The following is a 19,659-nucleotide window of genomic DNA, read 5'->3' on the forward strand; positions in this document are numbered from 1 at the left end:
CATGTCCTCGCGCCTTCATTTTAAAATTACTAAGGGGTCGCTCTCTTGATCTGTTTCCAGTTCAAGCTATGGAATACAAAGTATGGCACTAGTCGCGGCGCAACAAGCTCGGGTATCTACGTTCATGGATGGACACATAAACCATGGACTCGGCTTTCCAACCCCGGAAAGCAAAGCACACCACGAGATAGCGATTCTTGGAATGGAATGGATGGAATGGAACACCGGCCTGACCCAAATCAAGAACATGACTTCAGCATTATCTCATTTGTTGAACGCAAATAATGATTAATCGAATGCGGCTACAGACGGCAGGAATGTGAAACCTAAAACATCCTCAACCTCAATACGTCCCCTCATTTCAACTTATCTCCATCTTGCACATTTCTCCTACTTGACATGTTCAATGCGGTTGTGGCCGGTATACGCCCTCGCTAATTCATAGGTGGGCACCATGAGCATCGCCAATAGCCCAAAGGTAGCCACTTTCCCAACAGACTTAAGCCTTGAATACGTCGGCTTCGATCACGTTCATTGGTACGTTGGGAATCCCAAACAAGCCGCGTCATACTATATCACACGCATGGGATTTGCGCCGATTGCATACCGCGGTCCTGAAACGGGGTCCCAGTTCCTGGCTAGCTATGTAGTGGCCAACGGCGCAGCGGTCTTTGTTCTAACTGGACCGGTCTGTGAGCCACTGGGGGATGAAAAGAATAATGTGTTACAACATGCTACAGAAGAACAACGAGCGACGCTTGCCGCGATACACGAACACTTGACTCGGCACGGTGACGGTGTCAAAGACGTCGCGTTCCAGGTCACAGGCACGATCGAGAACATATGGAAGCGAGCCATTGAGAGTGGCGCAGTCGCCATATCCGAGCCAGAGACCATTTCAGTGGATAAAATGGGTCACATCACGACGGCCACGATTGGAACCTACGGCGATACAGTGCATTCGCTGGTCAACCGGGAACACTATAGATCAAATGCGCCCTTCTTACCCGGATATCGTACCATCGATGTTAATGGGGACCCTATCAATCGGATCTTGCCTGCGATTGAATTCATCGAGATAGATCATTGCGTTGGGAATCAGTCATGGGGAGGCTTAGACCGAATCCTTAAATAGTAAGTCGCCAGCAGCGATAGCCCTTGAAGAATCCAACCTGACATTATACTAGCTACGAAGACTGCCTCGACTTCCACCGCTACTGGACAGTCGACGACAAAGCAATGTGCAGCGAATACTCAGCCATGCGCTCGATAGTAGTCGCCTCTCCAAACGAAACAATCAAAATGCCCATGAACGAACCAGCAACGGGCATGAAGAAATCACAGATAGAAGAGTAAGTGTCTCCTCCCTTCACACCCCGGAATGGAACTAACAGCCCCAGATTCGTCGACTACTACCATGGCGCAGGCGTACAACACATCGCCTTCCGCACACACGACATTGTTAACGCAGTAACGAACCTCAAAGCACGCGGTGTACAATTCCTTCAAGTCCCATCAGCATATTATGAAGATCTCAGGCAGCGACTATCTAAAGTCTCATGGACACTAGCTGCGGATCTGGACGTACTGGAAAGGCTGAATGTACTCGTTGACTTTGATGAGCGTGGGTATCTACTGCAGATCTTTGCGAAGCACATCGGGGATCGGCCGACAGTTTTCGTAGAGGTTATTCAACGAAGTGATTTTGATGGATTCGGGGCGGGAAACTTCAAGAGTCTCTTTGAGGCATTTGAAAGGGAGCAGGCTCTGAGAGGCAATCTGTGATTTTATGAGAATCAAGGTCGCTATGTGTTCATACTTGCATCCAGCAGTCGTGAAGACGTTGGTACATGCATCACGCATCAAGCTGTCTTCTTATATAGATCATATTACAGGTCTCTGTGCAGCTGTACAATCTCACAAATGCAGACTACAACTCCTCATCAACTACTCATATACCCAAACCAGGACCGCGAGAGTTACCGTTCAAATGAGGTAAGACTTACTGCAGCCCCAGGCGCTTTTTCCGCCCACCCTGCCAAACCCAATACCCGGGGCGGAATTAAACACACACTTTCGAACAAACACATTCCGCACTCTCAATAGCGACATGATTCAACCCAGGAGAATATATTCCTCGCTCCCTCTAGACTCAATTATCTCACAAGAAATCAAAGTAGAAAAGAAAATACCCATGAAGTACCAATTCATCAGCACCAATACCGATTCCTCGTCGAGAGAATCTTAACTGTGTAGTAAATCCAACACTAATTACACGCCGAGCTTCCGAACTCCGACCCTCAACAACCCCGCGTCTAGCCAACAATCGAATAACATAAGAACTCCAATGTTCCGCACACCTCTTACCCTCCTCAAACGCACCATGTCCACATCATCCACAATGGCTCCTATCGAACGTATCACCCTCTTCAAGGTCCCCAATGAGGCAGATCGCCTCCGTCTACTGGAGCAATACAAGGTTCTTGCGAAGACAGCGACTAAGGCATGCACTACTCACCTTTCTGATCGAGTTTTCATAAAAGCCACGGATATACTGACTTTAAGACTCGTGCACAGGATGGCAAGCCTTACATCGTCGCTGCTGCTGTCGGACAATCGTTCGAGGATCCCCGGAACAAGGGCTATAATATCTCGGTGAAGACGACTTTTGCTTCGATGGAGGATATGAAATATTATGATACGGAGTGTGAGGCTCACAAGGCGTTGAAGGCTGTTGCGGGGCCTATGAAAGAGGATGTCTTGACGACTTATTATGAAAATGTGCTTTAGAGGATGGTTAGGGATTGATACTTACCAGCTACGAATATAATGGGTCACCCTCATATTATCAGTGAGTGTTCATTGGGATCGTGGAATTGGAGTTTGCTGGGACATACGCTTTCGGTATGATTGTTCGCGCATCTCATGCTTGTATGTTGCGTGTAGCTACGAGTCAAAGGGAAATTGAAACGTCATTTCATGTGGGATGTACAGAGAGCATCCTTTTAATTGAGTATGCATGATAGCAGTGGCCCCAAATCACCCACAACATTGGGAGAAACAGACAACTCAGGTAGAGGGTTACACGGTAAAGGAGGAGAGAAACACCGAGGGGGCATGCTGGGCTGGGCTGGGAACGACGCAAAACACCGTACAGAGTCGTGATGTGGCCGAGGTCAATCAAGGTCAATGGCTGAACGAGAAACTAGAAAAAAGCAGACCTCCGGCCCATAGGCGTAGATGGCATGGGAGGTGATCGCAGATCACGTTCCAATGCGGAAAATATACAAGGTAGCATGTTTGGACTGGATGGGTTAGTCGAGGGCGCGGCGTAGGTCACTCCACTTCTGGCGGAGGGTTTCGTGGTTTTCAGACATCTGATCATGTTAGTCTTTGCAAGGCGAGGTGGGTGTGGGGGGAAGCAAACCTCGGCCCATTTCATCTTGGTGGCAACGAGTTCTTTCTCCATCTCGGCCATGTGGTCCTCAATTGCGCGGTTCTCGTTCTGTACCTCGATGTTGCGCTTCATGATGCGGTCCATCTCTGTGCGAAGCTTCTCCTCCACTTCGCCGGGCTGCTTGTCCACAATGACTTTCAGCTCGGAGACCTGCAGCTTGAGGGCATCGTTCAGATCGCGCAGTTCTTCATTCTCTACTTTAACGTGGACCAATTCCGACGCCAATTGCACGTGTTCTTTGTCGGATGCTTCGGCGCGCTCCTCGAGCAGACGCACGCGTGCAGATTGCGTGGCGACAGTGTGTCGAAGGTACTCCAGCTCAGCCTCTTGCTCTTTTTCTGTGCGGGTCTTCTCCTCCCATTCAGAGGTGTATGTCTTGATCATATCCTGGGTGAGGGGTACGGCACAAGCATCCTGCACAAGGATATCGGCCCGATAAATCTCTTTATCAGCAGCGCCGGAACTTCCAAAGAAGCCAGACTCCAAAATTGACGACGCCGAAGGCTGCTTGTCGATGTAAGCATCAAAAAGACGCTCTTTCAGGAAGGTCGTAAGCGAGCTCATGTCCTTCATTTCTAGCAGAGCATCGACATTTCGTCTCATGATGGCGATGCCGAACTTGAGAATTGTGCTTTCCAAGCCTTCCTCAAAGATCAGATCATAAATGCGCAGAACAAGTTGTAGGGGGAAGCGGTAAGCGAACAGGGTCAAGAACCACTGAGTAGCGTATAATTGAGGAGGGACACCGCGGCGGCGCAGGTGGCAGTACAGGGCGGGCTCGAGGTCTTCCAGGAGACGCTCGAACTGGTAGAGAGCTCGGTGAAGACCGGGCATATCCTGGATGAACAGCTCCCGAAGGCCGTATTTGTTCATCAGCTTGACGAGAAGCTCAAAGGCTTCAACCTCGTCCATCTACAGATAGGGTCAATGGATCACTCCTGTTGAGTCTATCAGCAGAACACTTACGTTGAATAACAAAGGCATAACGATAAAGTTCATACCCTGTGCATAACCGACGGCCTCGTCGTACAAGGCGTATGCCTTACACAGTCCGTACAGACTCTCCTGGCTGCCTTGAGAGATGAAGTACTTTGAATAGCTTGTGCGGGCACCTAAATCTCGACGGATAGTCTTCTCAAGCTTCTGCAAAGCGACCGCCTCATCCTTGGCCTTCTTCAAGCGAGCATTTTCGCTGGCGGTCTGTTCCTTGGCCAGTCTCTCGGGGTCCATATCCTGGGAAGGGCTGACAACAACACTCGTCGACTGCGTTCCAGAGCCCGAGTGATCGGAATGAATGGACGAACGAGACGAGGAGACAGACCCCTTCTCGGGTGTAGCGCCGCCTTGGGGGTTTGGCGATCGACGGTCTTTCTCGGTCCCACGCGCGACAAGATCCCGATAAATATCCTCCAACTCACCGGTCTGTCCTTCAGCGAGAATTTGCCAAATGACTCCACGAATTGTCTGCGGAATACCCCTCTTGATAGCAGCATTCAATACCTCCGAGTTCACCAACGCCTGTGGTCCCTCATTCACGAGTTGCTGCCACATATCCCAATCCACGGGTGTGGAGGCATCGGTTGCTGATCTGGAGAACCCGGACACGGTGCCCGGGGCAAGGTTAGGATTGATCGTTGATGGCGCAGTGGCGATTGCAGGGGAGGTTGCTCCAGGGATGGGCGCTGGGACAGTGAGAATACCATCCTCGCTTTCTTCATGAATGATGGGGGGGGCTGGAGCCGCCCTGGCTGACGCTAGCCCGGCCAGATCGGACACTCGACTGATCATTCTCGCCGCCAATGTGTTCCTCCCGCATACGCAACAGCTTAAATTGGTCCTTCAAGCTGTTACGTCTCGGTCTCCTTGAATGGAAGCTGGCGGCATCTCCATCTTCGGATCGGGGGGGCCAAATCCAAGTGGCTGCCAATGGTGGACACGGAAGTGCCGGTGTTTCGGCGGCTGTATCCAGGCTGTTGCGGAGGCGGGGACTTCAATTCCTTGGGACCTGTCGAGCTGCGGGAGAACCATGCAAAGGGGCCACTAGGCTTTCGGGTTGGGGGTGGTGGTGCTGCAGGAGGAGGATTTTTATTTTGCGGGGGAGCTCCCCAGGGCACGGATGGCAAGGTTCCTGACAAGCCTTTCGGGGCCGAGGGAATCGATGCCGACTCGTCCTTGGGAGGCAATGGAGGCGGTTCCAACTTTTCTATATCCTTCATCGGCTGGTCTTCTTTGCTGTTGGTCAGGTTGACTTCATCGAGCGAGGATGCAGTCGAGAGGCGGGTGGGACGTAAGTAGGGGTGATTTGTTCGGCCGGGAGCTTCCAATGATTGTGTCGTCTCCTTCTTCGTCTTCTTCTGCAGGTTGCTCGATATGCTTCTCGGTGTGTTGCTCCAGCTCCTCTTCATCCTTTAGCTCTTCGACGGGTTCGGTCCCAAGGTTCACGTCGAGCTCGCTCGGCTCATCCTCGGCTCCCCCTTGACCGTCCATTTCTGTTTCTGTTCGTCCGTCTCCTTCATTTTGCTCGGCCTTTTTAATCTTCTTTTTGTTCTTCTTCTTTGCTTTTGGTTCTCCAGAATCCAACCCCTCGTCCTTCTGCTCGTCCTGCGATTCAGAAGGGAAAGGAGGTTTCTCTGCAGAGTCGGGAGTTGACGCCGTGCCAACAGGGGGGCTGTTGGTCAATGATCGGGTGGAAGTCGACTTGGGTATGGAGACATGCAATTGCTCTGGCACTTCGGGGGGCATCGTCAAAAGACTCCTGGCAGGAAGATCAGCATGTGGCACACGCGATGAAACCAACACGAGACTCACCCCTACGTAGTCACTGCTATTCCGGTTCGAGGACATATTGGGCAGGGCAGCAGATCAACGAGTGCAAGACTCCATAAGACGAACCGAATGCTCATAGACCAAAAGACCAAGAACCAGAACGGAAAGGGGAGGAGGAAAGAACGGGGATGTCAATTCACTAATTGAATCGAGGGCCAGTGAACACGCGACTCTGATTGGCTATGTGGGGCCAACGGGGGCGACCTGTCGATCGGAACGTTTGGAATGTCGCTTTCTTTTGTGCATTTGTGCATGAAAATACACGCTATCTCAGCTGCATAGCGGATTCAGGTGCAGAATGTGGAATTCCACATCCTAGATATGTACACTATCTATGGGTTTCGGGGGTGTCCACGACATTAAAGGGAAAACTATGACACGAATTCATGAATCCATTGTTTCAAATATGGGCATTGTACTCCGTGAGATGACCAAGTACCTGGACTTTGTCTACCTGGCAACGGACTTGATGTCAATTACAAGCCTCTTTCAAAATCCAACCACCGGTGTCGTCGCAGGGGATCTATCCTTTTCAGCTTTGAGAGCCAGCTCAGAATCTGATCCCGGTCATCCAGTTGCAGGCTGCCCCCTACTTTGGATACGAGCAGGGTACATTCAATGAGGGCCTGGTAAATATACTTACAGTCCTCGGCTCCATCAAGCATCTCCTGAATGGCTTCAATCTCGTCCCGTAGATACTGGAGTCGTTCTGACGTGCTCAGATTCGGAGCCATAGTCCGGTCCGCCATGGATGGGTCAAACACACACATCAAGTTCTGGTGATAGAACCATAGTGACTGGTCATAAGGATCAATGAGGGCTTGTTGGATAAGTTCCAGCTCTGCGAAGTTTTAGTATAGCTTCACGCATTAGACATTCAGCACAATTCACCTTCGTCCAGCATCTTCTTCCGCTCCTCGTCCGTGGCACCTTGTTCCTCCAGGATCCGGAGAATTAATTTGGTGCGATAGTGCCAAGCAGAGAAGTTGGACAAATTAGCTCCAACCATCTTTTTCGCATAGGCGAATTCCTTCTGGGTCATGCTCTTCGCCTCGTCTGGAGTCCCCAATTGCCTGATGGTCTCCACCAAAAAGCGCCGGTAGCCCCAACCGTGAAAATTGCGACTGTCCAGAGTCAACATCTTACCCACCAATCCCAGTTCCTGTTCCCAGAATGAGCGAGCTACGGCGAGTGGAAGAAGCCGGCGAGCCTCGTCGAGAAGCCATAGACGATAGTTCCAGATCCAGTAGCACTTGGGGAAACTGCGCAGCAAAGGAATTAAGAAATTCAGGTCATTTTTGATCAGGTCTGAGATGACACTGTGCGGATCTTCTTCGCTTGAAGTCTCTGCCTCGGAAAACTGATGCCGAAGGGCTTGTCGTCGATAGTTCCAGACAGTGTAGTACTCCGGGTTGCGGCCTAACAAGTCGGAGATCTTCTGCAACGTGTCGGCTGTGAATTCTTGTTGAGCAACCTGTCTAGAAGTTAATATATACCATCTCAGCATGATCAGACCTGAGCCTGCACCTTCTCCGATACGGAACTCTCGAGAGATTTGTATTCATCTATCTTCCGCAGCTCTTGTTGCCGCTCCTCCGGGGTCTTCTCCACCGGCTTAAAGCGCCGGACGCCATGCTAGCAAGACGGTCAGTCTTTGAGCCGTCATGGAGAGTCAAGACGCGGTGCTATTACTCACGCTTGCCATTGTTGAGTGAATGAATCGTGAAAGTAACCACAGAGTGAGGAGTTCCTGCCGCCCGCTGCAGTATTAGTAAGCACTGTTGCTCCCTCTACAACGGCAAAGCATCTACTTCGAGATCTATTGCGAACCTCCAGACAACCCGGCAAGCCAGCCTCTGTTCAAGATCTTATAGTACACTCCTTCGCTGCTTGTTACCCCTGACCCGTATCCGTGATTGACCCCCACAATGGGGGCTTCGCGATGTCACTCCTTCGAGGATGCCTCTTCCACGGGCAATCAACATGCATTATCCAGATCATTATCTCGATCCAATTCCTCACAGAGTAATGGATTCATTAGACTATTCGATTTTGCAACAGTCAATACACCATTCCATGAGACTCCAGCCAGTTCTCGGATATCACTTACCATCAGACCCAGCTTCCCCCACTCACCCAGTACACCACGCTTGAAAGAAAACAGAACGGCGGATGTGCCATCTCCTGAGCGAGGGCGTCGTTTATCAAGAGGCTATCCGGTTGGGGAGCCTACTCGAAAGAATCTTTCCGCCTCAGTATCTCCTGATCGATTCATTCCAAAGCGCCAATTTTCCGAGATCTCATCAACACCATTTCGTGTGAACAAGGACCCTCACCAGCTGTCTCCTGAAGAAAAAATTCTTCGTCGGCGCCTGCCTGGAGACGATCCATTTCTTCCCACCCGAGCCCAAGAGCCCTCATTCCCAGGACAGAGACCGACGCCTACTCGACTCCGCCAAAGGCCCCTCCAGCGACCTCGCTTGATTGTTGACCCTGCTGTCACGCGAGGCACCCATCAACATGACTTCCTGAGGCGAGTCAGTGCTGGTGGCGTCTGGGGTGTTGGTGGTACCACGGCGATCCTCGATGACCCTTCCATGGCAATTTTGAACGGGACGTCGAGTCTTTCTGGCAGAGGCTCAACGGCTCCAACCTATGTCGCAAAATTCTTGCCAAGAAGTAATAGAGCTGAGGACCGAAACATGCATGAATCAAGACTTGCCCTTGCTTTGAACATTGACCCAACTACCAGGCTCCTTGGTACCTGTTTGCCCTGCGCGGAGAACTCACCCAGTCCCTCTTCTCCATTTTATGAGCGACTCTCGCCCTTTGTGTGGAAAGATAGTGCCTGGAAAAGAGTAGAAAGGGAGCAGTGTAAGCATTCTTACTTTCACTTTCAAAGGAAATAGCTTCCGCTGTGTCTCCTTGGAGCCTCCCTGATTGCCCCATAATTATGTCTAAACAAGCTCGATATATGTACGATATTTGATACCTATTTATAAAGTGAGACGGCCTCATTTTAGTCTCTAGGACATCACAACTGACATTCGTCTTGAATCAGGGCCAGCAGTTCTTCCCAAGCGAGAAGCTGTCCCTCCAAAGCCCTTTCGGATCCTGGATGCCCCGTTTCTTCGGGATGATTTCTATTGCACCACCCTGGCCTACTCGTTCACATCTGGCGTGCTGGCCGTTGGTCTTGCACAGCATGTTTACCTGTGGTCCGAAAGTTTTGCAGTGGACCATCCGCCATTCAAAGATGTGCACCCGTCGAACTTCGTGACATCTGTCTCGTTCTCGTCAGATAATGGCGGACGAAGCATTCTCGCTGTTGGACGACAGTCTGGTCAGTTGTCTCTGTGGGGCTTCTGTGAACCCGATGTTCGCTTCGAAATCAGTCATCCCAACAGTGTCTCGTGTGTGGCATTCAAGCCCAGAACTACCCAAAGACTTTCAGAGAGATTCGCCAACTTGGAAATCGACGCGGAGGAGATTGCAGTTGGCGACGACGTGGGCAACATCTGGTATTACTCCGTCGAGTGGCCCAAAACCCAGAACAAGCGGGGCTGGAATGGTTCCATCACTCTTCTCGCTAAGATCTCTGCCCATACTCAGCAAGTCTGTGGCATAGCCTGGTCTCCCGATGAGCGCTTTCTTGCTACAGGCGGCAATGATAACGCATGTTTGCTTTTCGACCTGGCTGATATCCTTCCACCACCGCCATTGCTCGACTATACCCCTCTGCCTGTCATTCTGACTGGCTCTGAGACATGCAGTGCCCGCGCGTTTCCGCTGCTTGGTCTTACCAATACTCACCGGCAGTTCTTTCACAGGCGACACATTGTCAGTCACTTGCTTCCATCATGGGTTCATCCGTCTCGCATGAGACCCACAGCGGCAGTGCCTCTTCTCAGTCTTACAGGTACCCTGATTTCAGGAAGTGGACGAACCGTTCTGATACCATATGATCGTCAGAAGCACAGGCTTTCACATGCCGCTGCAGTCAAAGCAATCGCCTTCGCTCCGTGGCAACCTTCACTTCTGGCGACAGGAGGAGGCTCTAATGACCGCGCAATCCATTTCTTCCACGCCCGCACCGGTGTCTGTCTCGCGACTATCAATGTGTTTGCGCAAGTGACCAGTCTGATCTGGAGTCAGACTCGGCGCGAGATTGCAGCTACATTCGGTTATGCCCAGCCAGAGCACCCCCTTCCGCATAGCCGTCTTCGCATGGCCCAGCTGTGCTCAGGTTGCCGTCATTCCTTGGGGCCCTTGCGGGTCCAGCTGGGATGGCCCAGATCACGATCTCAACTTCGACTGCGGACGAGCATTATGGGCAGTCAGCTACCCTGGTCGACCACCTCGCCCCCCAATTCCCACACGGGATGAATTAGATCTTTTCTGTGCATCGCCACGAACAACTCCAGTGCCACGAACTCGTTCACAATCACCAGAACGCGCAAATGAAACAGGTCGTCCGCGGCCTAGTGTTCGAATTGTCCGGCCCAAAGAGAAAGAAGGCGGAATGTGGTGCCCACGCACAGTAGAAGAAGGATGCATCATTGTCGCATCAAGCGATCAGACTGTCAAATTTCACGAAGTATGGACAGGCCGTCGCAGGAGCACCGGCTCCCCCAGTGGACTGCTAGGAGGCAGCGATATCCTGAGAGGAATGGAAGGAATTGAGAAGTCAAGCAGTGAAGTCATTCGCTGAGGAGCCACCTGCCCTCTGATTCAATGCTCTCTTGTACTTGTTCCCGTATTTTTACTTGCTAAACCCCTTGATATTTTACTGTCGTATTACCTTACTGTCCTACTGTCCTTCTGGCTTATGGTTATCCAGTATGTACATTACTCGAAAACAGGTCTTATCCTCTAGAGCAAATACAATGTTAATCGCCCCCACCCCTCTGCAGCTCAAGTGCTTTGCAAGGCTAAGTTTGATCTGATCCTGACCTCGATCTTGCCTCCGCATCAATTCCGTTGAAATCTTCACAATGCGTCTCACTCCTTTCCCCTTTCTTCTATTCTCAACCCTGGCTCTAGGAAACACCCTCAATGTGACCGTCCTAGGCGCGCAAAACAACATCTCAACATTGGAATGCTGGGCCCTCTCCTCGGGATTCAAGACCTCTTCAGAAGCCGGAACTGCCGGTTCGAAATCCCTCGATCTTGGCGAGCTAGGAGGTGATTCTACCTATACCATTCTACCCGCCGGTTTTAACGGTGGACGACACAATGCGCCAGCACTGCAGTACATCCCACCCCTTCATTCTTACATTCTAGCCCCAAGACATCTTCGAAATAAGACTTTCTATGGTATGTAGCTTTCTCCACTAACGCATTATCAGATGGGTGATCTTCCTTTCTGGGTTGGCGCACATCACGCTGCCCAACTCGACTGCCGAGGCGTGGGTCGCGGGCGGGAAGAATGGGGCTATTTTGGCGCTGGATACGGCTGATGTCAGTGCTTTGGGTCATTGCACCACGTATCCATCGAAGGAACAGACTATCGCGTTGGAGATTCCGTTAGGCCGCGGGGATCTTCCTGGACATACCGTGTTGCATGGGGGCCCTTGTAAGGGAGAAGAGTGAATTGCTTAGAGGCTGATACACTCCTAGCATTTGGAAGGCTCAGACAACTCATCATGATGAAAAAGATAAAACAGTAAATAGATTCGATTGGATCAGAGGCTATGGAACACGAGATCCAGCAGCGAGCACTTAGAGACATAAATGCAGATGCAAGCCCAGTATATAAATTTTTGGAAAAACAAAATCCACCATAAAATGTGTTACAGAGAAAGAATTATCTATTTCCGACCACCCTTCTTCTTCCCCGTCTTGCTCTTCTTTGCCGGCGGCGGCTGCTCAATAGCATCGTCGGACTCGTCCTCGGTATCAGCGATGAAGTCAACCAGCGAACCCTCGCTGGCTCCCTCATCGTCTTCATCGTCTTCGTTTTCTTCAAGAGACTCTTCGGCGTCGGAGGAGCCAGCGGACTCTTCAGCTTCGATGTCCAGAATGCCTTCCTCGTCCTCGTCTTCATCTTCGCTGCCGTCTTCTTCGTCTTCGGACTCGTCGATGCCGTTCATCATGGACTCGTCTTCGTCAAAGGCCTGCTCGCGTATCGACTTGCGGGGCTTGGTCTCGGTCTCGCTATCTGAGTCGTCTTCCTGGCCCTCGACATAGATCACATTGTCCTCATCTTCACTGTCCATGTCTTCGCCGTCGCCGCGCATGGATGAGCGTAGGCCGAGCTGTGCGTCCAACATGTCCAGCTTTCCCTTGAGGAGGAGCAGGGACGGAAGGCTCGAAGAGCGCTGATCCATGACCTTGTACAAGGTGGCCATACGCTTGAGGAGTTCAGGCTGTCCGGCAAGCGCACCACCGTGAGCGACACAGGTCCACTGGACCCAGACGAGAAGGTGGCCGTAGCGACCGGGACGGGATGAAAGGCGCTCAGCGAGCTTCTGGAGCAGGGTGGCTGCCAGGGAAGACTCAAGGCGCTGGATGGTGGTGCGGATGATAGAGATGTCGCTGGTGTGGAAGCAAGACTCGAGCATGTCGTTGTCATTCGTCTTGAGGGACTGCGTGAGCACGGTGGCCAGTGACACGCCGGTGGGGATCTGTTGCACGGTTGCGGTGGGCTTTCCAGGGACAAGGGCACCGAGATTCACGTCGTCGTCCATCTCGGCCTCGACGTCGACTTCCTGGCCGGCGTTGGCACGGAGCAGCTCGCCGAATGAGGGCTCGGCACCGTCCTCTTCCTCTTCATCTTCGTCTTCGTCTTCGGCATTTTGCATCTCGACGTCCTCGTCAGCGGTCTGCTTGGTGGGCTTGCTCTTCTTTTCGGTGGCGGGCTTAGGAGCCTCGTCGTCGGAGTCCTCATTGCCGGAGACAGAAGCGGCATCGTCGTTCATCTCCACGTCATCATCGGCGAAATTACCCTGCTCAACAACGGCGTGGGTCTCATTCACCTGGCTTTCACTAACATTCTTCGAGCCATTTGTCGTCGCGAATGCAACAGCGGAGCTGGACTTGCTCTTCACAACAGCCTTGACACCGGTGAAGGCAAGCTCATCCGTAGTCTCATCAAGAAGCTTCACGCGTTCAAACACGGGAATAACACCACCCTCGGCATAGGCAACAATGATCTCAGGGCCTTGGAAAGTTGCTGACACAACGGGCACGCATGCATCTGAAGATTCGGAGCGGATGATCTTGAGGGAGGCGTTGGCCTTCTGGGTCATTTGCTTGCGGGCGGCTTTGGCGCTAGTGGACTGCGCAGCCTGGGGCTGGGCGAAGGGTTTTGTGAAGAGCTCGATGGTTCCGTTTTCGGTCACAGCGGCAAGAATCTGCTTCTCAGGCGCGGAGTTGCCTGCATCGAATAGGGAGACAGAGGAGACGTCCTGATCAGCAACCAGGTTGCGCACGAGCTTTTGGTTGGACGCGTCGAAAACGTTGATGAAACGCTCGCCATCGGAAGCGAGGAAAGTACCGGCGCCAGCAGATTCCGAAGAGGACGTGATGACGGTGTGAATCTGATTGCGCATGGCGGGGAACTTGAGCGGCTCCTCGGTGGATTCAATATCTATTAAGAAAGGCGTCTGAGATGCGCAGATGACGGGCGTGGTGGAGGGGACGGGACGAGAGATGGCAGTGAAGACCGAGGATGCGGGCAGGTGGATCGTCCTATACAAAACATGTTAGAGGCGGTCCATTTCATAGCACAAGATAACTGCGCACCTTAAGCTCTGGCCTGTGAGAAGATCCCACTGCACGAGCTTGTTGTCACCTCCAATACTCCAGGCCTCCTGGCCAGGCCGCCCAGCGGTAAACTTGAAATCTTTGATACCCTTGTCGTGAACACCGGTCAGGGTGCCAACGACCTTATCCTCCGAAGGAGAGTACAGACGGATATCTGAGGTGCTGGTACCAAACGCGACAACGATATCTCCCTGATCCAGCCCGTTGACATCAGACCCGCGCTTGCGCTTCTTCTTGGACGGGTCGCTCTTCTTTCCCTGGGCGTTGTAGTAACCCCAATCGAGCGAGGTGATGGTCTCTTTCGGTGCCAGAGCATGCTCGCACTGTAGTTTGCCGGTGTTGGTATCGTGGATGCGGAGATGCTGCGCATCCAGGCCTTGGATGACGGACGCGAACAGGGCCAATTGGTACTCTGACGGAGAGAAAGCGGCTCGCAGGATGGAAGATTTGCTGCCGGTTTGTGAAAGACCGTCGGCCGGCGATGCGGCCGAGCCGACCTTGGTGGATTGACGAGATGTCTTCTTGCCCATTTTTTTCTCTTGCCGAAGCTTTTTTTCCCTTGTTTCGAAAATACTTCAGTGTGAGGTTGAGGGTATGTGGAGAGTAGCGGTACCGAAACCCAAGGGAACAGGATAAATCACCGGTCACACTTTTCTCACAGCCCGAGGGGAATAGATGGGGCTTTGGGATTCTGGTGGTCTTGCAGTTGCGGAAAGGAAAAAAAGTTCTGTAGTCGGCATTGGCGCTAATCCTGACGCGGTTTAGCGTGGTGAGGTCGAGCCTTATCTAATCAGCTCGATTTCCGAAGTATACAGCCTGGATAGATAGGCTCACACACAGCTGTGTCTCACGATTTGGGTTGAAAAGAGCTGTGAAAAAACGATGGCTCAGAGTACCTCGGTCTCGCTCTTGGTAGTTATATTGCAGGTTCAGGACCCACGACTTGCTCAAAACAGCTCATGGTGGCCGTGATATATTTCCAACAACGGTATAGAATGGTGCGAAGTTCTACCATGGACTCCTGGAGTGCCAAAGCAAGGTCAAGGACCACGAATCTGTACATCAATATCAGCGGGCCTAAGCACAACCTTGTCATAAATATTTCCAATTTGCTCGTGAAGCTTGCCTAGAGGTCCTCGACAGCTTGAGTTGCTTTTTCAGGTGCACTTTCCATCGCACTTTTAAGAACCAAAATGTCATACTTTTTACCGGCCTCCGCACCAGCCTGATTTGGCAATATAACATTGCAAGGGAACATCTAGTGGGTTGATCAACACAAGCATCCAGCATACTGAGTGTAACCCGACTGCTATGGCATGCACTGAGGTATGACTCAACCATGAATGGATGAAACTTCGAGGCTCAACAAATGATGACCAATCAAAGTATGTGGATAAGGGATTTCCCCAGCTTCTTCTATTTTCTTTCCCTTAGTTGCTCCCTAGCGCCAAGGATATATAGTGCATTTCCTCGAGGAATCAGGATCAAGAGTGAATTCTTTCTTGGTTGATCTTGGCTGTGTACATGTCCAATACAAAGTAGGTAGAATGATTTGACGATGTATCAATCACCTTATCTTGCACTTCAGACATACTACAGAGAGGACCGTAAGTTCTGGCCCAGTCCATGTAAGACGATGCCTGATCGGCAAGGGCCAGCTGAAAGCCTGTTAATTGGCCAGGGCTATCTGCAGAGTCTACTCCTAGCAAGTCTCCATTGATTTTGCCATAACGCACTCCTTGCGATGTAGGTAGGACATCTTATAGGTCTCACAGTATCTGTTGACCCGTCCCGTCACACAGATGAAAAGAACACCTTGCTCATACCGGAATAGCAACGCGTCACGTGAATGACGTCGGGACTCGACGCATCACACGCTAGCCGCATTCGGCGAACCCCTAAGGTTCAGGGGTTTCGTTGATCTTGGCGTTCATCCACCCTGAGTAGAAAAATAGTTAGAACTATCAGGACGAAAAAAATTCCGATCTAGATCTCTATCAGATTACAGGACGTGCGATGATCTCATTCACACCCCTGCACTCTGTAAAAGGGTGATTGAAAATTTTCGCGGACAGCGATACGGTACAGTACACCCCTGGAGGCCAATCAGGGCTAGGGATGAACCCCTTCCGCCAATGAAAAGGCAGTGGAGTAGGGAGAATCCGGCTTAATTCAGTTAGTGGAACTCGCGGCGGTGCTGCGCGAGGCGCCCGTTTGTACTTAAGGATTCTGGCATCCCCTCCGAGGAATTTCTCTGCTTCCGTCCCTGGTGCTTCCGTTTATTTCACCGCCCCCCCCTTCCTGCCCTTTCGATCCGTATCCTTGGTTACCCCCCTAACCCCATAACAACGCGTCGCGTGTCGCGCTTACCCATTTTACTCTTATTAACCCGCCCCTGCCATTTATGATTTATTTATCATAATTTCTCTCTATTTATCCATCCCATTCCCACCTCAGGCATCAATTCCTGAACCATTTTTTATTTCACCCTTTCCTTTCCCGATCCCGTGACTTACCTATTCCGGAACGGTTGCCTGAGTGCCTGATCCCATCCCACCGCCCACGTGACTGAAGCTACCACTTTCTTGGCGGTATAAATTCTTTCGCCTCCGATCGCATTCTCCACTCTCCCTATCTCCCGTTTATCCTTCCCCCCGCCCTTATCGCCTTTCCTTACGTCGCGTCTGGTCTCCGCGATCGCAATACCTGCCTGTGATAGCGCGCGGAGGGCAGCTTTGTGTATCCAGTTGAATTTGCGCCAAAGGCAATCGTCGATAGTTTCGCTCTCACCCTGTTTCGTGCTCTAGAAAGCTTGTACGTTGGTCTCTGGCACGACATCATCCATGGCGACCCCGCCTCCTGAGGCTGCTCTTGCGATGAAGGAGGAGAAGCCTCAGCTTCCCCCTTCCCCGACGAGAATGTCTCTGCCTGATGCCGCGCCAACCAGGTAAGCTACCGCGTTGTCACCGAATGCGCTTTTCACTTGCCTGACCTTGAAACTGACCTGTCTTTGAAGCGGTCAAGCTGTATCTGCAGAGACAAAGTCGGATGTCCCTGCCGGTGCGACCGAACGCAACGGAAGCGCGATGAATGGCCACACCCCTAATGAGTCATCCATCACAAACGGTACCGCCACTGCTGCATCCCCCCCCAAGTCGCCTGCACCCGTCTCCACCGAAGACTCTTCGGCACCGCCTGCCCCAACTCAGAGTGCGATACCAGCGACTGTTGGAGCGACCTCCAACGAAAAAGTGAAAGAAGGAACCAAGGCTTCCGATGAACCAGCGACCTCAGCGCAACCGCAGGTTTCCAACTCGAATACTCCGGCTGCTACGACTGAGTCTGCGGTCAATACGACATCAAGCTCTCAACCCGCCCCTGCCACAGGCGCATCTTCAGACTCGCTTGACGGCACTGCCGGCATCACGGAAAAGATGACTATCGATAACTCCCAGTATTCTGCACCTGTGAGCGCTGATCTTCCTCACCACTCCACCGAATTTACCAACTCAAGTCTGCCCTCTCTGCAAACTGACCACGAAATGACGGACGTCCCCAGTGCTCCTCTCTCACCCTCTAAGGTCTCTCGCGAACGCGAGGTCGACCCTATGGAGGAGGAGCCGGCGGCCAAACGTACCAAGGTCGAGGGGGCCAATACGACACCCGTGCCTGCACCGGTGGATCTCAAGCCCCCAACTTTGCCAACTCCTACTGCCGAGACCCGCGGCTCGATGCCCCCAGGTGGCCAAAACGGACTCACCAAGATGCAGCACAAGTTCATCTCCAAGAGTTTGTCGAGCCTGAAGCGCATGCATGACTCACGCTTTTACCGCGAACCAGTGGACCCTATCAGACTGAACATCCCCAATTACACCAGTATCATCACCCGGCCTATGGACCTGGGCACCATGGAGAGAAAGCTGAAGAATAATGAATACTCGTCTCCACAGGCGGTTGCTGATGATTTTGCTCTGATGGTTCAGAACTCTCTGACCTTCAATGGCCCCGACCATTTGGTTGCCCAAGAGGGTCAGAAGCTGGAGGCCACGTTCAAGAAGCAGATGCTGAACATCCCCAAGCCTGATGAGGTGGAAGAGAAGAAACCAAAGAAGACGACGGAGAAAACCTCGGCCGCTCGTCGGGAGCCTCGCACGTCCCTTGGTAGCCAGCCTACGGCCAAGGCTACTTCTCCCCAGAGCACCACCTTTGCCCTGGGTCCAGAAGGTCTGCCTGTCATTCGTCGTGACTCCACGAACCCCGACGGCCGCCCCAAGCGTTCGATCCATCCACCCAAGCGAGATCTCCCCTATTCCACCAAGCCCAAGAAGAAGAAGTATCAATGGGAGCTGCGGTTCTGTCAGGAGGTTCTCGAAGAGCTTCACAAGCCCAAGTATCAGCTGATCGCGTGGGCCTTCTACCAGCCCGTGGATCCCGTTGCTCTCAACATTCCTACTTATCATAGCGTGATTAAGAAGCCTATGGACTTGTCTACCATTCAGTCTAAGTTGAGGACCGGCCAGTATGAAAACGCCAAGGAGTTCGAGTCTGATATTAGGCTCATGTTCAAGAATTGCTACCGGTTCAACATCGAGGGAGACCCGACTTATGCGGCTGGACAGTCACTGGAACAGGTTTTCGATGAGAAGTGGGGGCAAATGGCCGACTATCTGGAAAAGCACGAGCCGCACCATGACCAGCAGACCGATGACTCCGATGAAGATAGTGACGAGGAGAGCGAGGAGGAGGATGAAGACACTGAGAAACTCACTCTTCTGCAGCGTCAAATCGCGGAGATGTCTCGTCAAGTGGAGATGATCACCAACAAGAAGAAGAAGACCCCTCCCTCGTCCAAGAAGGCTGGCACCAAGGCCAAGTCTGTCAAGAAGGACGGCAAGAAGCTCGGTAGCAAGAAGGAAAAGAGGCCCAAGATCAGCAGCTTCAAGCCGGAGAAGGCACGCTTCGTCACATATCATGAGAAGCAGGTCATCTCCAATGGTATCAGTAGTCTCCCCGATAAGAAGATGCAGGAAGCTCTTAAGATCATCCAGAACAACGTTCCTGCTCTGAAGGTAAGATCGAATTTCCAGACATCCACCTTACTTCACTCAACATTAACGTATAAACTTCAGGGTACTCAAGAGGCTGAGATTGAACTGGACATCGATGAGCTGCCCAATGATGTCCTTTTGATGCTTCTCAAGTTTGTCAAGAAGAACGTGCCCCACCTGATGGACGACGAGGATTCCGCTCCTGCCAGCAACGTTGTGCCCACTAAGCCTAAGAAAAACAAGCCAATGAGCAAGAACGAGCAGGAAGCCCAGATTTCTATGCTGGAGAGTAATCTATCTCGTTTCGCGGGCGGTGGCTCTCCTGTCCCAGTTCCCTCCGTGGAAGCGAACGAGTCCAGCGAGGACGAGTCTGACGACGATTCGGAGGAGAGTGAGGAGGAGTAGATACCACTCTGGTTTCTTCCAGGTTCCCGCAAAACCGCTGGCTTTGATTTGCGTTCCAAGCGTCGAAATTTCCCTACCGCCTGTTCTTCTGGACTGATTCTTTCCCTCCGTTCTTGATCTAATTTACTGTCTGGATCGGGGTCAGCACCTTTTCTT

At 51.9% G+C, this 19,659-nt stretch overlaps 8 protein-coding genes across 8 annotated transcripts; 5 read left to right on the forward strand and 3 right to left on the reverse strand.

Annotated features, from left to right (window-relative positions):
* Nucleotides 1-454: 454 nt before the first annotated feature.
* Nucleotides 455-1,785, forward strand: N7477_005369 (4-hydroxyphenylpyruvate dioxygenase family protein; the record flags this gene model as incomplete). Its single annotated transcript, XM_056967032.1, has 3 exons — nt 455-1,134; nt 1,188-1,352; nt 1,401-1,785. The coding sequence occupies 3 exons, from the start codon at nt 455-457 to the stop codon at nt 1,783-1,785; spliced, it is 1,230 nt and encodes a 409-aa protein (XP_056821786.1).
* Nucleotides 1,786-2,347: 562 nt separating this feature from the next.
* N7477_005370 (Dabb family protein) lies at nt 2,348-2,790 on the forward strand (the record flags this gene model as incomplete). Its single annotated transcript, XM_056967033.1, has 2 exons — nt 2,348-2,530; nt 2,578-2,790. 2 exons carry the CDS (start codon nt 2,348-2,350, stop codon nt 2,788-2,790), a joined length of 396 nt encoding a protein of 131 aa, XP_056821787.1.
* A 524-nt stretch (nt 2,791-3,314) lies between these two features.
* On the reverse strand, nt 3,315-6,301 carry N7477_005371 (putative GTPase activating protein (Gyp5); the record flags this gene model as incomplete). Its single annotated transcript, XM_056967034.1, has 5 exons — nt 3,315-3,377; nt 3,428-4,369; nt 4,424-5,264; nt 5,309-5,689; nt 5,745-6,301. The coding sequence occupies 5 exons, from the start codon at nt 6,299-6,301 to the stop codon at nt 3,315-3,317; spliced, it is 2,784 nt and encodes a 927-aa protein (XP_056821788.1).
* Nucleotides 6,302-6,759: 458 nt separating this feature from the next.
* N7477_005372 (Rab geranylgeranyltransferase BET4) lies at nt 6,760-7,988 on the reverse strand (the record flags this gene model as incomplete). Its single annotated transcript, XM_056967035.1, has 4 exons — nt 6,760-7,124; nt 7,175-7,757; nt 7,799-7,918; nt 7,980-7,988. The coding sequence occupies 4 exons, from the start codon at nt 7,986-7,988 to the stop codon at nt 6,760-6,762; spliced, it is 1,077 nt and encodes a 358-aa protein (XP_056821789.1).
* Nucleotides 7,989-8,211: 223 nt separating this feature from the next.
* Nucleotides 8,212-10,994, forward strand: N7477_005373 (WD40 repeat domain-containing protein; the record flags this gene model as incomplete). The annotated part of the gene is made up of 3 exons (XM_056967036.1): nt 8,212-9,157; nt 9,345-10,414; nt 10,458-10,994. The coding sequence occupies 3 exons, from the start codon at nt 8,212-8,214 to the stop codon at nt 10,992-10,994; spliced, it is 2,553 nt and encodes an 850-aa protein (XP_056821790.1).
* Nucleotides 10,995-11,277: 283 nt separating this feature from the next.
* Nucleotides 11,278-11,875, forward strand: N7477_005374 (uncharacterized protein; the record flags this gene model as incomplete). Its single annotated transcript, XM_056967037.1, has 2 exons — nt 11,278-11,534; nt 11,632-11,875. The coding sequence occupies 2 exons, from the start codon at nt 11,278-11,280 to the stop codon at nt 11,873-11,875; spliced, it is 501 nt and encodes a 166-aa protein (XP_056821791.1).
* Nucleotides 11,876-12,093: 218 nt separating this feature from the next.
* Nucleotides 12,094-14,580, reverse strand: N7477_005375 (WD40 repeat domain-containing protein; the record flags this gene model as incomplete). Its single annotated transcript, XM_056967038.1, has 2 exons — nt 12,094-13,975; nt 14,030-14,580. The coding sequence occupies 2 exons, from the start codon at nt 14,578-14,580 to the stop codon at nt 12,094-12,096; spliced, it is 2,433 nt and encodes an 810-aa protein (XP_056821792.1).
* Nucleotides 14,581-16,893: 2,313 nt separating this feature from the next.
* Nucleotides 16,894-19,503, forward strand: N7477_005376 (putative transcription regulator BDF1; the record flags this gene model as incomplete). Its single annotated transcript, XM_056967039.1, has 3 exons — nt 16,894-16,997; nt 17,067-19,119; nt 19,180-19,503. 3 exons carry the CDS (start codon nt 16,894-16,896, stop codon nt 19,501-19,503), a joined length of 2,481 nt encoding a protein of 826 aa, XP_056821793.1.
* Between the last annotated feature and the right edge of the window lie 156 nt (nt 19,504-19,659).

This window comes from Penicillium maclennaniae (genome assembly GCF_028827695.1).
Source record: "Penicillium maclennaniae strain IBT 15551 chromosome Unknown utg000005l:1.0-2652337.0:1.0-2654196.0, whole genome shotgun sequence".
NCBI classification, from domain to species: domain Eukaryota; kingdom Fungi; phylum Ascomycota; class Eurotiomycetes; order Eurotiales; family Aspergillaceae; genus Penicillium; species Penicillium maclennaniae.